General features: G+C 38.2%; 1 protein-coding gene across 3 annotated transcripts in view; it reads right to left on the minus strand.

Moving 5' to 3' along the window:
• Nucleotides 1-16,353, minus strand: part of nrp2 (neuropilin 2) — a 93,632-nt gene that overhangs the window by 36,204 nt on the left and 41,075 nt on the right. For all 3 annotated transcript variants that reach the window (XM_031892450.1, XM_031892451.1, NM_001100235.1), the window contains 4 exon segments: nucleotides 14,848-15,003; nucleotides 7,582-7,726; nucleotides 7,106-7,455; nucleotides 5,843-5,987 (listed from right to left, as the gene is read on the minus strand). In XM_031892450.1, coding sequence (XP_031748310.1) covers nucleotides 5,843-5,987; nucleotides 7,106-7,455; nucleotides 7,582-7,726; nucleotides 14,848-15,003 — 796 coding nt within the window.

The raw sequence follows: 16,353 nt of genomic DNA on the forward strand, positions 1-16,353 counted from the left end.
ATCGTTCTCATACAAAAATTTTGTGACATTTGGATCGCCAATACGATATTATCATGACTATTGCAATTTTTCGTAAGCATATTCGTGACATTTCCGATCATCAGAAATTATTGTATCTAATCCGAATTTTACCCATTTCGGGATTCGAACTCGTTCTTTGATGAATCTGCCCCCAAGTCATTCAACTATTAAAAGTCTGAGATCTTTGACTTGATAAGTTCATCTCCAGAGTTGTGGCCACATTTGCAAACAGCCAGAGAAAATCACAACATTCAAAAACTATACCAGCTGACCCTGGAGAGTTTATATAATAATCCCAGATAGTAGAATTATTGAAAAGAAAGTGACTTAGCAACCAGAGGACTTAGCTGCCTTTAAAACCATTGGAGGACTGAATGGAAATATATGATAAAGAGAGCTAGACAATTCATGTCCTCTATTTGACTGATGCAACCTACTGCTTGATTTGTCATTATTTGCTCATTATGCTTGCAGTTTACTACAAAAAGATTAAAAAAGTATTTGGAATCTATTTCTATAGCCGAACCTAGGGGAAATACATAGTAAAAAAACAGCACAAAATCTGAGATGTTAAGACAATTTGTATCTTGAGCATGCATATTATCATTTTTGACCTATAATTACTGTAGAGAAGTTTCATTTAATAGATCTGAGTCTTTATTTCAGTTAGCCAGTCTGTCGTTAGCAGCAAATCACAAAGCGATCACAACAATACTATAAAAGGCAAAGTATTTATATCTTAGCTGGGATTAACAGATGGCTTGTATTTCAATGCCAGGATGCCTACTTTCTATCTAGGGCTGATTTTTAAAGCTGCAATATCTGTGGCAAGAACCACAGAAGCATAATGCTGGTATTTTGGATTCTTGCTCTTTAAAAAATGCCAGAAGTCTCTAGTGGGTTTGGTTTCCATGGCAACTTTTGGCTTGCACTGACTCAGGGGAGAAAGCGAGAAATCCATTTTAACCTCCTATAATTTAACTACTCATATTTCCTGCACTGGCTAAAGCATCAGAGTTTAACTAAAAAAATGTACTCCCAAATGGGCAAGAATTCTTAGATGCAAAACTGCTGCTTCAGATTTTAGCCCTAAGGATTTGTGGAATGTAAGTACTGTTCTGCACAACAAAAACACAAAGTATCAACGTGGACATCCAGTCTTTCTAAGATTTCTCCTTAGAGAAAACCTCAAGAAAATCTCAAAATTAGCATTTCTTGCAATCTGATTCTTGTAAATGTGAGCAAAGGCTCTTCAGTTCTTTCTAGCCCTTCCATAACCCCATGAATTACAGCCCTCTATGCAGCTGATATCTGCCCTCCACACAATTTATCATAGCAAATGTCATTTATAGTTGCCAATCATAACCATACCAGCTAACTAGTGCGTCAGACAGTTTTCCATAACATGGCAAGCTTTCAATATGGTGCATACACATGAGTGCTAGTGATTAACTTATAGGCTGGCAGTAGACTAAAAGAGGGTGCCCTGGCACATAGATTCTGCTTTTCACATTACTGCACTTTAATACATCAATCCTGACTTTGTCTATTTATATTATATTCTTTGACACCATACATGAGGGCAAGTTAAACATGCAGGATCCAATAAAGTGATTTCCATCTGACTTGAGAAAGCATGGGTGCTGGCTGGATGACGATCAGGTCTGTTTATTATAAGAATGTGTAAGAGGAAGGTGGCTCTTTGCTTGGTCTTTACTAGGTCTCTCAGTTAAACAGTTCACAAGACATTTATTTCTAAAGATTTGGCTGCTGTTTAAATGGCAAACAACTTTATAAAGAAAGGTGATTTACAGCCACTCATCATATTCATCAAACTAAGTTCAACACCTTGCATGACTGTGTCTCAAATCAATATCTGACCATGGCTGACTGCCAAACTGCTTATGCAGCAACATTTAAAATGGAGTATGGAGAGCATCTTCAATCAGTGCGCTTTGCTGCATCTAACTCCCAGAATCCCCACTTGCATTTGGTTCTCTGTGGATACTGGGTGCTGTACTTGAACAGTAGGTTTTAAGATCCTTGCAGAAGGCATTTTAGACCTACAGCCTACAGACCTACAGCTTTTATTTTAAGGGCACTTATGGTTAAACAGGATATGGATAAGCCCACTGAATAATAAAAAAAACCCCACTTTATTTTTGCTTTGTCAAGCATAGTGCAAGCATTAAGCTGTGACGGATTAATCTAAATGGGAAGTGGCCAAGAATGAGCTCAAATTAACCAGCGGAAGACAGTGTCACCACTTCCTCCTTGATTAGGTCACATTCATTTTGTTATATAAATAGCTGCTATAAAGGGAACCATTCCACAACATGCCCACAGCCCTCCTTACAGAGCATGGAAAACCAGAAAATAGTTGGAGAACAGCTGTCATGGAACAGAACTAAAATATCTTGAGCTTGTGAGATAACACTGGTGCTGTGTGACTTGTGGATATTTAGGTTATACAGAAAACGCTGCCTTACAATAATCATGTGAATTCTCATCTAAGCCTGCCTGAGAACTTCGCACTACATTCCATTTAGAGTGGAACTAATTATTTATTAAATGCACTGAATAAACAGTAAATGTGGGCAAAATGTTTGCTTATAATAAAAGCAATACATTTAAATTCCCAAATAGAATTATGTAACCTAAGGGCTGTGACAGATGGGGAGATTAGTCGCCACGCGCCAAATCTCCCTTGTCGCGGGTGACTAATCTCCCCGAAATGCCATCCCACCAGCTTGAATGTAAATTGCCGGTGGGATGGCATACACAGCACCGAAATCGTCAAAGTTTCCTCTCAAGGCAACTTTGGCGATTTCAGCAAATCGCTGCACCGCGTATGCCATCCCACCGGCGATTTACATTCTAGCCGGTGGGATGGCATTTCGGGGAGATTAGTCACCCGCGACAAGGGAGATTTGGCGCACAGCCCTAACGTTTTAAAGGAAAACAGACAACAAAGTGGAAATTGTTCTTACAGGGCATGTTATATAGGCCTTTGTTTGTAAAGCTCCCATACCATGCATATAATTAAATATAAAATAGTGCATGTGGTAAAACTGTTTTCACCACATGCAGCCATTAAAAAATCTATTTAAAGGTATAAATGTAACCAAAAGATAATAGTAAAGGGATGAATACAATTTGGGAACATGTTCAACTTTCCCTGCCCGTTTCACTCCCATGCTACACCAGTTAGAGAGGTTTATCGTTTGTCGTGACTCACACAGGTCACATGCCGCTTTCTCCCCATACGTCCTGAGAGCACCTGATGCACCCATGTGATGGTGGAGCCATTTGTGATTTTGCGTTATGATACAGTAATGTGGAATGCGGTTGTTGAGTTAATGGAAAAGAAGAGATTGGAGGCTGCGGTGTTTGAAATAGAAAGTGAAGAAAAGAGAAAGCCCCCTTCTGAGCACAGACAAGCAAACAGCAGCTCCAGATTGAGCCGCCCAGCAGCGCAGTAATTGAAAGCAGACACTCGGAACTTCAAAAAGGATCCATACCAGATGCAGGGCATGGCTCAAAACAACAGAATACATCAGAGGATCACTGGGCTTTGGGAATGAACTTCAGGTGTTCTGTATTCCTGTGTTTTCACATTTAGCTCTTGAGCCTGAGCTGTACTTTCTATCAAAATTAAACAAATGCTCTGCAAGCAGCTTTCACATTTTGTTTGTTACTGCCTGTATAAAGCAAAGGCATTGGAATTACAATCTATTTAAAGCCATAGCAGTAACTATTGTAGGGGGCCACTTACTGAAAATAAGATTCTTACAGGAATACTGTGCCTATAGGAAAACTGGCGTGTATTATGTTAAATAAAAGGAGCTTCCTAGGCAGGAGTTTTTATAGCAGCAGCCTATTATTTTGATATTTCTTTCTTTATGTGAATAATGTGCAGCTGCCTATAGCTTGAACCTCCAATTAAAGGTCTATCTATAGATAGACCATGAATTCTAACAATCCACTATAAAGACTCATATAATTTGTGTGTAGCAATTTAACTACAAAGCCCCAGCACTAGTGCAGGACAATGCATTGCCAAATGGAGCTGTGCACTTAAAATACTATGACTTGGGTGAAAACAAAAATAACTTCTATATAAATGCTCCAGATAAAGTGTCAAAATTCAAAATTAAAATTCCCCTTCATAGGAAGTATTTTTGTTTTCTTTTTTTTTTTTCCAGAAAACGTAGGTTTCTTCGTGTTGTGGATGACAGAAGAGACATGGAAGAGTTTAATGGGTCAATTGTGATTCTTAAAATGAAACACTGTTATATTATCCTGTCTTTATTTAAAGGAGAATGCTTTATATTTAACTAAAATGCATAGCGACAAAACGTGTGGCATATCTCCTGGGGCACTAAATGGGTTAAAAGGAACCAGGTCATTTAGGGATGAATCATTTGTGTTTTTCTAGCTGGAGAGCAATGTGGAATTTGCAGGCTCTTGTTCAGCATCAGATAGCAGCTCCCATGAGATTCGAAAAACCATGACCGAGTGCTTCTTCCTTTAGTGACCCAAGGTCATCTGATACCTTCAACCTTTAGTCATCAGCACCTCAGTGTAAATGTGGCCAGCTATTAACCCCAGCCAACAAGTACTCTGATTTCTGAAACTGTAGTGGAAAAGGAAAGACTGCAGAGCTGGCAGCTGTCAGCCTTACTCACATAACTTGGAGATCAAGACAGGCGTGCAGAATCGAAGTGGGGATTTGCTTTCGGACTTTTTAAAGTAAGAATGAGGTGAAGACAAGTGGGATTAAGAAATCAGGACTCGAATGTCCAGGAGAAGAATTCCACAAGTTAGGGTCGGCTGCTGGTTATATCACTGCTGCAAATAACCCGGTTTCAAATGCAGTTGCAAACATAAAAGGTTTTTCCATTCATCTTCTTTCCAAAAACCATTAAAGGTACATTATACTAAGAAATGCTTAGGGTGAAATAAAGTAGATGTTGTGTGTGACTTCTCTTGCTAAAGAGAGAAGCATTTTCATACGGTATGTCTCTGTAACGCAAAGCAGTTTCTGTCCACTTGGGACACTGCTGCATTCAAGATAATTTGCACATCTAGAACTGAAGAACTAAAAGGCATTCAATGCAGGCTACACTATAACAATATGCTTGTGGGGTATACCAATTAAGTGCATTGATCTGTTTGGCCAGGTTAAGTACAATGGTAAGCAATGGGTACCACTGGAAATATACTAAAGTTGTAAGAATTACAGCTTTTGTGAAATGGGTTGGAGCTTTAATTATTATTATCATTTCCTTTTGGTACACCTTCAGAAGAAACATCCAGCAAAGACTGCTGTTTGCCCTACAAAGTGGTGTGGCAGAGTCCCTCTCATACAAAGACTCCTAAATGTCTATGGAAAAAACTATTTCAATGTAATACCTTAATTCTGACAAACCAAAAAAATGTCAAAGGAAGTGAATTATTAGTGAGTATTACACTTCCTGTAATGGAAACTGCAGGAGATGTGTTTCCCAGATGTGTTTCAGTGAAACCCCAGAGCATGTCACTGAGCCCATCTGGAGAGCAGATCTCAATTTTCACAGATATGTGGGGTAAATCCTATAACCAGGCATCCTGTATCAGTGGCAAAGATAGATATATAATTAGATAGATTTTATTATACAGTGCACAAAAACAATTTTCTGGCCGTGTACAAAAAGCCCTCCCTTCAGTTTTGGCCCTCCAGAGGAAAGCTCAACAAATAAGTTTGAATCAGTGTGACTTGGTTGTATCTGAAGCCATAGTAAAGGAAATAAGGATTTCAAACCTCTGTGGATTTTCTCACCTTGCCTGTCACAGCCCAGCACTTCCATCCGCATGCCCATTCCTGCTGGAGACCACTTATCTGGATAGACACGAACAAACTGTGCTGCCACTTGTTCAAACCTGCGTACTTCAGGAGTGTCATAGTGCATGTTCCCTTCAAACTGCTACAAGGTAAAATAATGAAAAAGCAGATTTTAGCATACACCAATCAAACTGTTTCATTCAACTCCTAAATACTTTTTTTACACATTGCAAAGGGGCGATTATTTCTATTATACATTGCAAAGGGGCTTGTTTTGTATTTATTATAAAATGTAAAGTCTAAATCAACACAATAAAAAAAGTTTAATGAATGAGATTTAATGCTAGATGCAGCATAAATCAGTGCTTCATCAGTGCCCATATTGGAACCCTATCTCCTTGTTAGGATTACTATGATGACAACATCCTAGGGCTTATTTTACTTTTAAAGAAATTATATGGTTGTGCCTAGTTTAAGCACTGCTTTAAAATTGTACTGTCCCCCTATATACTGATTGGGTTCTTTACAACTACTTTACAACTACTTTAAATAAAAGCTCTCTGCATGTTGTGCCTGTAGGTGCTACCACGTGCGCCAGTCGAACCATTCTCAAACTGCATTATTAAAATGGCCAGTATGAACACTAAGAAAAGAATCTCTAAAATTCACAAACTCGAAAAATGATAAATACGCCCATAAATGTAAGATAAGTATGAATAACAAGGATAGCTCTATTTCCTCACAATGACCACTAGATGGTGTTCTGTTCAGATCTGTGGAACTCCAGCAAGCAGTTAAGCCTGGAAGGCATATATGTTTTGTATCTATGTATAGAACAGAACTCTTTTTTTATGCTCGTTTACATACAAAATGGATTACTAGTCTTAACTCTTTCTCAATCACAAAAAAATACTTCAAAAGAACCTTTCTCTCTTTCTGTAAGCTGTCACATAAGTGTTATAGGTCACTTGAAACCAGGAACGCAAGTTGTGGGCCAGACCAAACCCCCTGTGGTGGCAGGTTACAGACAGAGGGACAGGGAATGCAGACAGTTTTGTGCTGAAGCACAGGAAAAGTCAGTTTTGGCAATGCTCAGTATCGGCTAAAAAAAGATCAAATATAATGGTCATGTTCAATAATCAACATTATTTTAGCTGTTGCAATGTAGCTTTACACAAAATAAGCAATATACATAGTATTAAATCTGTCTTAATTTTAAAATATAATATAAATTTGTGCATCGGCAGCTATTACACATACCTTGGCCAGCTCAGTCTTTAAATCCAGAATATAATCCCAGTCCTTTCCATTCAGGCTGTGAGCCACTTTGAACTTTCTTACAAAAGCCCTATTTTCTGTGGTTGGAAGACTGTCTCCACCACGTGCTCCTTGTATGATGATCCCTCTCACAGTCTTTACAGTGCCAAGGTCCACCTGGAGCCATTCCTTTCCAGTCTGTGCAACTGGAATATGAGCGTACCATCCTGACCGACTGCTTACCAGACGGGCCACTCCGGGGGACCAGAGGTATTCTCTGGTTGATGATGCTGTGATCTGGGAATCCGAGATTAGGCCAGACATCATTCCCAACATATTAGAGCAGGGAGAATCTGTTACCAAGAGAAAAGGTAAATATTGAAAACACGATTCCTTTTTTAAAAAAAAAAAAATACCTTACACACACACACACACACATATATATATATATATATATATATATATATATGAATTCTTACCTGTAATTTGACAGCCATACAGTTCAACACGCATTGCTATTCCAGTGGCCCAAGACTGTGGGCGGAATCGGACGAATCGGGTCAACACTGGCTGAGGTATCTTGTTCAAAACAACTTCTGTTGGGTCTGTGTTTCCTGGGAATATCTAGAAAGTAAACAGAATTATATCTTTCAGGTAAAATTAGAACTAAGTTATTATTAAAGAGATATAAGACACTTGAAGCTCCAGGTATAGCAAACTACAGATCATAACATCCCTAAGAAGCCAGATGAGGGGTCATGTTTGTTACCTTAACACAGAGACATTTTCAGGGAAAATAGGAAAGCATTTCTGGGAACAAATCTGTTGCAGAGATGTCAGCTACCTCATATTATAATGGTTGATAATAATCTAGCCCTAGATTTTTTTTAGAACCTCAATCCTCCTGAGACTATAAATTCTAACAAGAGTGGATTATTAACATTCAAATAAGATAGCATTGGTTGACATCTTGCATGTTGCTCATTATAGTGCCTATCTCTGGCTCGTTCTGGTAGTATATGGGTTAACAACAAGACAACAGAAGGAGAAACAGGGGTGTGGACATTTCTGTTCTAATCTCTATCCATTATCCCTTATACAGTTCAATGCAGTCCCTGTTCTACTTATCAGAGACATGACCAGTCAATAGGAATCATCTGGTCTTCACGCTTCAGTTGCTTTGTGAATGTTTAAATTATAGATGTAGCTGCTGTACACATTAGCCCTGATCATGACCATGCACTTCCATCTCCCTGCCAAGAATGGTGTGATGCAGCGCCTGAGACACATCATGGCTCACATCCAGGAACAAGAGCAAAAGAGTGTCACCATCTGCAACATGCACAGTTACCACTATCTATGCTATCTGATGCACTGCAAAATCCAGAAACACCATAAAATCTGTCAATATAAAAAGGTTAATCTTCGCCTAAACTGAAAAGTACAGTACATATATAAGCAGCATTAAGGCAAAATGTGCAAAATGATTATATGCAGGACATTTCTTTCACATATGTACATGTGTTGATGAGTGAGAGTTGACTGCATAACAATGGCAAACTTCAATGCTGCCTATATGCCAAAAGCACAAGCATTTTATAGTTATAAACAGATGTGTCTTTGTTTCTATTAAAGGCAAACTCACATTTGCTGCAGGTAAGGCATCTGTGCTATGCGTATGGAGAAATGCATGTTTCTGTACAATTTTAGCATAATATGGTTGAATATGGCCTATACTAGCACTGATGTGATTCATTCATGGCTGCAACTTGCATATGGCTCAAACGGTATCAATATTATTTAGCCAGAAGTTCTAAAACTATAAAGGGACAGCATGAAGTGATTCATATATCGCCACCAACTTAAGGGGCCAAAGCCTTAATTTTTTGTGAGATGATTTTCATTATAGCAGGGAGTTTGAGAATGTGTTAAGAAGGCATTTACTATTAATGTCTCCTTATTGATCTCCTTAATTTAACCTTGCTGCCTTCTTTCTAAATTAAACCAATGTAAAATGTTGTTCTAGTTGAGTGTTGTAAAAGCTCATAAATGAACAGCAAAGTTTGCTTGCATAAACTGAAGATAGGCTTTTTCAGGCTTTGCATCAACTGTCATCTGATGCAGCCAGAATAAGGCAGGAGCCAGACTGACTGGATCATATTCACACTTAGATGCTTGGAAGGCAGGCCAGCTATTGTCATTGTACAGAAGTTATAAATGTAGGAAGCTTTGTCATTGATATGTCACAACGTAACGTAACGTAATGTCACATGGTCCCCAATACATTCCCCTTTTAGGGGAGCCCCAGAGGGAATAGTAGTTTTTTGATAGTGGCTCTGCTAGGAGGACTTTTGATTATAACATCACATCTGATTACACTTTCCAACTATCCTTTCCAAACTTTCATAAATGAACAATTTACAGCTTCTGTGCATTAGAGCAGAAGAGAATAAAAAGTCTCATTGCATTCCTAAATGAGACGTGAAATAGGGTTTATGCAGCTTGGTACAATAGTGGCAAATTATTTACATAAGGTTTCCCAGAGCACCATGTGGAAATATCTACCATTAATTGCAATTAAATCAAATTAAGGGATAAGGAGCTTATTTACCAGTGAGGAGCGGGTATAATGCTAGTGTATGCCTTCTTCTCCTCTCCTTGTAAGCAATTACAGCTATCTCAGTTTGTGTGACCTCACGTGGCCCTTTAACTATGGGCAGACCAAGGTAATCTGTCAGATCACAGGTCTGGTTTTGCCTCCCAACTAACTTACAAGGAATGAATGTAGTTGTAGCTGGGTAGTCATCTTCTATTTGGCTCTAACATATAGCATTCTGGGTAAGCTCCCATTTATCTCATACTGGGTCGTGGTAATGCATGGCACATATTCCTACTAGGCTTGATTAGGGTAGGGAAAATTTTGGCTCTGCTTGACAACATTTCTGAGCATTTTCCAAGGATGTCTGTGCTATGATTCAAAGATGGCTACACAGATCATCAAGTAATACCAATTAGATTAAGCTCTGTTCAATTAAATTTTTTGCTTCATAAAAATGCGATTCATTTTGAAACACAGTCAGCTTGCAGACATTTAATAAATATGGCCCTATCTGTTCTGATAGTCTGAGACTACGCTTTCATAAGCAGCATTTTTTTGCTTAGTAGGCCTGCAAATATCTAGGCTTGTGCAATGAGTTATAGGTGTACTTTTCCTTCATAGAGCTTCCTTTTATGTATCATGTGAAATTCATTTTTACTTTTAAGCTGCCGACGAATTGCTGTGTGAATTTTTTCCCCACTCCTTGCTTTAAACGCTGCATTAGATTCAGCTGTTGTGGGAAACATGCCAACTTCACAGTTAGCTGTAACGTAAAGTTAAAATACCATTAAATCCATAAGGCAATTTACAGCCTTAAACTCTCAACTTTTTCTTAAAACTATGCTTTGACCAGCTTTGTGCTGAATGCTTCAATGGGCATAAAAATGGCTATTTTATTTGTGGATTTTCTGGCCATCTGTTTGTAGTGCACCTGTAGGTACTTTGGACACATATAAATACATCTATATTTTAAAAGTTTAGGAGTGAGGTGCTAAACGACCAACAAGTGTAATTTATGGAATGTAGGACACAGCTTCAATAACAAATTCTTTAGGTTCAAGGGACTGGAAATGTTAAACAAATACATTTTAACAATAATACTGGTTCAGTGATTAGGATTTGTTACATCACTTTATTGCAAAGCTTTAAACAGAGACATTTTTAAAGCCAAGCAGTGAGAACAGAACTTACCACAACCTGCTCCAACATATGCAATGGAGCCAACCTGACATCCCAGGTCTTACAGCTATGTCATACATAGATACATGCCACTCTAATCTAGAGTTTCACATACCTGTACAGTATATATCACAGGACCAGGGAGCTGGTTTAGTGTTTGGTCCTCAGTTTTTACTAAAATCTCAATTGGCTTCCCCAGGGCTCAACAGGCCACAGGTCCTGCAGCAACTCAGGTTATACAAATAGTAAGTCTGCCACTGCTCTAACCTCTGATAGTCAAGTGAGATCAATGATGTGCCTTTGTGCTATTATCGTTGAAGAGGTGAGAAGTTGGATAGTATGCTGGGTGATGGTACAGACAAGTTCTGTTTCTTTAGCTTCGAGATATTGTCACTCCAGAAGAATCAATACTAAGCCGAATAGCATAAAATATATTTAATACACTGTAAGACTCAAATCTCTTAAAACTGTAGTCTACACACCCCATGGAACCCACATCTTTCTTAGTCCAGTTGCACCATCTTATAGTGTTGCAAAGTTTTCTATTTACCCATGTAACATAAGGCTATCATATACACTGCTCTTCTGCAACTGCAAGCTCAGAACTGACAAGTATGTATGTATGTATGTCTTTATTTATAAAGCGCTACTTATGTACGCAAGTGAGTTATTTGACCTGGATTTGACATAACTATGGACACTAAACTCATCTTGCTTCCAAATGAGATTCTGAGCAGCGCACACACACGTTCTGAGGCTCTTCTCGCTATCTGCACGTACAGCCTTGAGAACTCATTAAGCAGGCATTCCCTTTCTATCCGTCTGCATTTAGTATGCTGTATTAGTGCTGCTGACAGCAGGAAGGGAATTCATTTCTGGTCTTTGCATTCAGCATTAGGTATCAATGCCTTCCCCATCCATAGTTCATACAAGTTGAATGAGAAAAGGAGGGCGATTTACCAACTTATGCTCTAAACCCATTTAGCAATGTACCCTCCAATGGAAGCAAAACATCTAGTATGCTTTAAAGCAGAACTCTAAAAAGTTGACATATGTAGTTTATGTGGCTGAATCAGTTAAAGCATGTAGCTGTGGGAATGTTGAAAAGAAGAGTTTGCACTTCTGTTCTGTGTTCAAGGAGCTGCTTGCATCCATGTGGCTTATGTGTCAGTACAGGCCCAGAGGGATCCCTATATTTCCTCCACTGTCGTCAACTGGACTGCAAAAGAAGTTCAGCGGAACTCTGACAGAATATAACCTGCTGTGAGTATGAGCTCTTGCTGTGTTATTTTGCTGACAATGTTCCAGAAGCATCGCTGCCAAAGGAAGGGATCATATTCAGTAGTATCATCAGTTACACCTCTTTATTTCTTAGATCACATATGGTACAATAAGGATAAGCCCTAAAACTAAGCTTAGGAGCATTTTAAAGCTTTACCATTTTTTTGTATTTTTATAATAACTAAAGACAAATTTGTACCTTTGCTAGCTCTCTCTGCTCAGAAAATACATTTAAGCTTTGAAACCTCTTTTCAGCTGGCTGCTGGCCCACCCATCAGGCAGCAGGGAGTAATTCAGAGAAGCTTTTAATGGCCTGACACATATATAGACTTGTATACATTTATTTAAACGCCTGCCTCCTTTGTGGCATGGAATCAAGATGCGGCAGATATGACAAATCTATTTGGCATGGCTACCAAAATCATAATACTGCAGTAATCCACCATTATGCCCCATTTAAAGGTCCCCTGCATTAAATATACTTCTTTTTGCTGATACATCCTTTTTTTTAACAATTATGGTTGCTGATCTTGTCTTTTTCATGAATAATCTTTAGGACTGGCTCACTGTCTCTAGAGGTAGCACTTTTACATTATCAAATATGATGGCGTGTGTAATACAATATGCCATAGTGGTAGTTAAGGTATTGGGGAGACTGAGCGGACTAAGCTGTAGGTTTTTTGTCCTCCCCTATAAGTATAAGTATTTTTAGCAAGTGAGGGAATTCAGGGTTATGGGAGATAGCTCTTTGTACCAGTTGATCCAGGGACCGGTTTGATCTTGGGGACAGGAAGGAATTTTTTGCCCCTCTGCAGCAAATTAGAGATGGGTTTTTTGCCTTCCTCTGGATCAACTAGCAGTTAGACAGGTTATATACATAGGCATTAAGGTTGAACTTGATGGACGTATGTCTTTTTTCAACCTAACTTACTATGTTACTATATAAGTGATTGCAAAACATGCTGCAGTTGTCTACCTACCCCTGTATCCTTAATGCGGTCAGTTAATCCTGAAATACAATTCCAGGCTGAAGTTTACAGTAAGGACACGATGCTCTGATTCTTAGTCTCTCTTTAAAACATTTGGATTACAATGACTAGATATTATTCTTCCATTGCAGCTTGCTAAATAACACAGAAAACATGCTAGATGTCCTTCCAACAAATGCAGGTGGTAGAAGCAGGTGGAAGTCTCAGGTAATATATCTCTGTCAGGCCACATACCTCTTAAACTGTTCTCATCATCTCTGCTAATGCCAATAAGCAAAGATGAAAATGCAACAAATGCCAGGGGGAAAGGAACCACATACTACATTTATAAAAGCAATGGAGCTAGGAATGGGCAAATTATATTTTTGACTAAAACTCCTTAAGTGAATTGCCTTGCATTTTCATAAATAGGTGACAGAAGCTTTCCTTAAAATGCCACTTATATTTGGTGGGAAGAAGCTCATTTATTTAATACCTAACTAGCAGTTCAGTATTAACAAACATGTTCAGATATGATGCAACATGTGCATGGCTTGTGCTGGCTGGAGCTGTCTCTAGGTAGCTATTAGTATATATTATTACAATAAAAAAAGTAATCACAGACAGAATATTTTAGTAACAAGTTGTCACTGTGGCAAAGCAGGTTATTTGTGGAGTCACAGCAATGACATTCCTGTGGGTAGTCTCCAATAGTGCCTTATGCTTTTGCTACAAGAATTTCATAGTGTATTTTATTTCAAGTTCAGTTTAGAAAAGCCCGTTTACTTAAGACCTGTTCACAATATGCACAAACATATCCATAAGGAAGGCAACTGGAAGACATGAACAATATTGTAAATGTGGGTCCCTAAAGATTAATTTCTTTTATTTATGCAAGTACATTCCTTTCATTTAAAATGGCAGCCAAATCCCCTGTACTTCCTTTCAGGCTGTTCTCTCACAGCAGTTCCTTTCCTGGATATGTGCGCCTTCAAATTGTTTGTAGAAAGTCTCCTTCCCAAGATTCAGGCCTCACTAACTCCTGAATGGGAGCTTCATGCGGTTCTGTGATTGTTTTCACAGCATGCAAGGGGACTGGACATAAATACTCAATGAATTCAATGTAGAAGAGAAAATATATAGATGGAAAAACATTTTCCTCTTGACTTGCTGTCATGCAGTCTGCAGTAGTGCAAGAAGGTAAGGTCTGGTTTGCTTTGCTGTCAGGAATCACAAACTGTCTTTTTAGATCCTATTTTATTATAATACAGACAGGATACCTGTGATACACTACACAGCAAACTGACTAAACTGAAAACAGCTGCTCAAAATATCTTTTCAGAGGCAATCACAAGCACAAAAAAATATTGAAAATAAACAGATCTGAGAAAGTCAATGTTAGGTACAAAGTTCATTAGTTTGTCAAAAAATCACGAGGACAAGCAGGCAAGTTTTTAAAGACTCTTGGTCAACACTGTGAGATTTTAGTGCAAGTTGTATGGCTGCTCTGACATGTCAATAACATGGTACATTGTTCTAACATCTCTCTATGAGGACTGGTAACATTTTCTAAGTATGTCATGCTTAATCAAAGCAGGTTACGGAGCTGTCAAAAAAAACTCCATGAACTCTGCTGATTCCTGCTTTAGTAATGTAATCTACTGAGTGGGACTGCAACCAACAGATGCAAAACTGTACGGTAGGAGACTTGGTTTTACCTTGTGGTTTTTGCCATGGCGAAACATCATCCAGTCTTCACCATTTGTGCTGACTTCTAGTTTATAGGATTTAACATAGTAGGGTGTCTGTGTTTCCCGTGAAATTGCCCCTTGGGTTGCCACGGCTGTTAGCAAAGTTAAGAACCGGAGATCTATCTGTAAATGAATCAGTAATTAGAAAAAGATTATATTTGTTTGAGCTAATCAAAAGCTTCATTATTTACTGTACAAAGCCAATTTGATGAAGCAGATAGCAAGGCGCCATTGTATGAAACTGTACATTACTTTATAGCAGTTGCTGAAAGTGGTGTTGTCCAAGGGCAAACATCAATTTTGTGAACTAACTGTAAATTATCCTTCATATTTATAAAAAGCATGTGTTTTCAGCTGTATTTAACATTTCAAAAAAGCAAGTTAATTGAAAAAAAAGCAAATGAATGAATAATATAAATGGCCTTTAGGGAAGGGGTCTCCCATTCACTAATTCATGACAGTCATTCTGTTGAACAAATGCTGAAGTGTACAGTGCATATGAATGTCACAGCAATAATACCACATCTTCATACTTCATAGCCAAAAGTAAGTTTTCAACTCTGTTACTGATTATTCTTCTATTTTAATTAAAAGTATCTGTAGAGACTTGGATCCCTTAAACAATGAATTACTGTACTTCTTTTTTAATGTTTGTTTGTGTTTGTCTTTGCTGATCTATTAGCAACAACTAGAACTAAGTAACATGTTCCCGTACAACACAGAAGTACTGAAACAGGCCTGAATGTGACTTTAAAAGAATGCATTAAGCTCTTTGAAGCAGTTAACACCCGGATGATGTTATACAGAAAGCAGACTATGCAATCCTGCCGCTTTGCTTAGAAAAAAAAAATCCATTGCAGTAACTGTCCAAGACACTTTGCATTTTGCTTGGTGGCTTCTTTTTCCTTGCCAGATTACTAATGTGGAATAAATTATCCTAGTATTTGGCAGTTGGAAACCAGCCCTGCTGAGACAATGTCCTTTTCCTTGAAACCATAGGTGGGACTTTGAAACGCTACTGCCATTTAAGCTTAACCTTCACAGTACAGGGGAAGAAAGGTTAGCAGATGATCATTTAACTCTTTCAATGACCTCCTATGTAAGTCAAGTAATTACTAACTTTGCAGATACAGTCTCTCATCTCTTTTTCTAATTTTAAGGTCTATCAAAGCATTTTTGCTGGCAACAGGTGTGTGTGGGATGGGGGGAGTGTGTGTGCTTATGTTTGCTTTTGTGTGCATAAGCTGTGTAAGATCAAGAATTCATTTTTTCTCTCCTGTTAATACCCATTCTGATTTTACAGCATGACTTTAAAATGAAAATCAATATTTTATATGTTGTTTTGGTAGCAAATAGTATAAAAAAATTTATAGAACTGTTTAGGAATTGAATTGTTTAGGGTTAGATAACAAAAGCACTGTTTGCAGACTATATGCTTACAGATAGATAGACAGATAGATAGATAGATAGATA

The sequence above is a fragment of the Xenopus tropicalis genome, chromosome 9, assembly GCF_000004195.4.
Source record: "Xenopus tropicalis strain Nigerian chromosome 9, UCB_Xtro_10.0, whole genome shotgun sequence".
NCBI classification, from domain to species: domain Eukaryota; kingdom Metazoa; phylum Chordata; class Amphibia; order Anura; family Pipidae; genus Xenopus; species Xenopus tropicalis.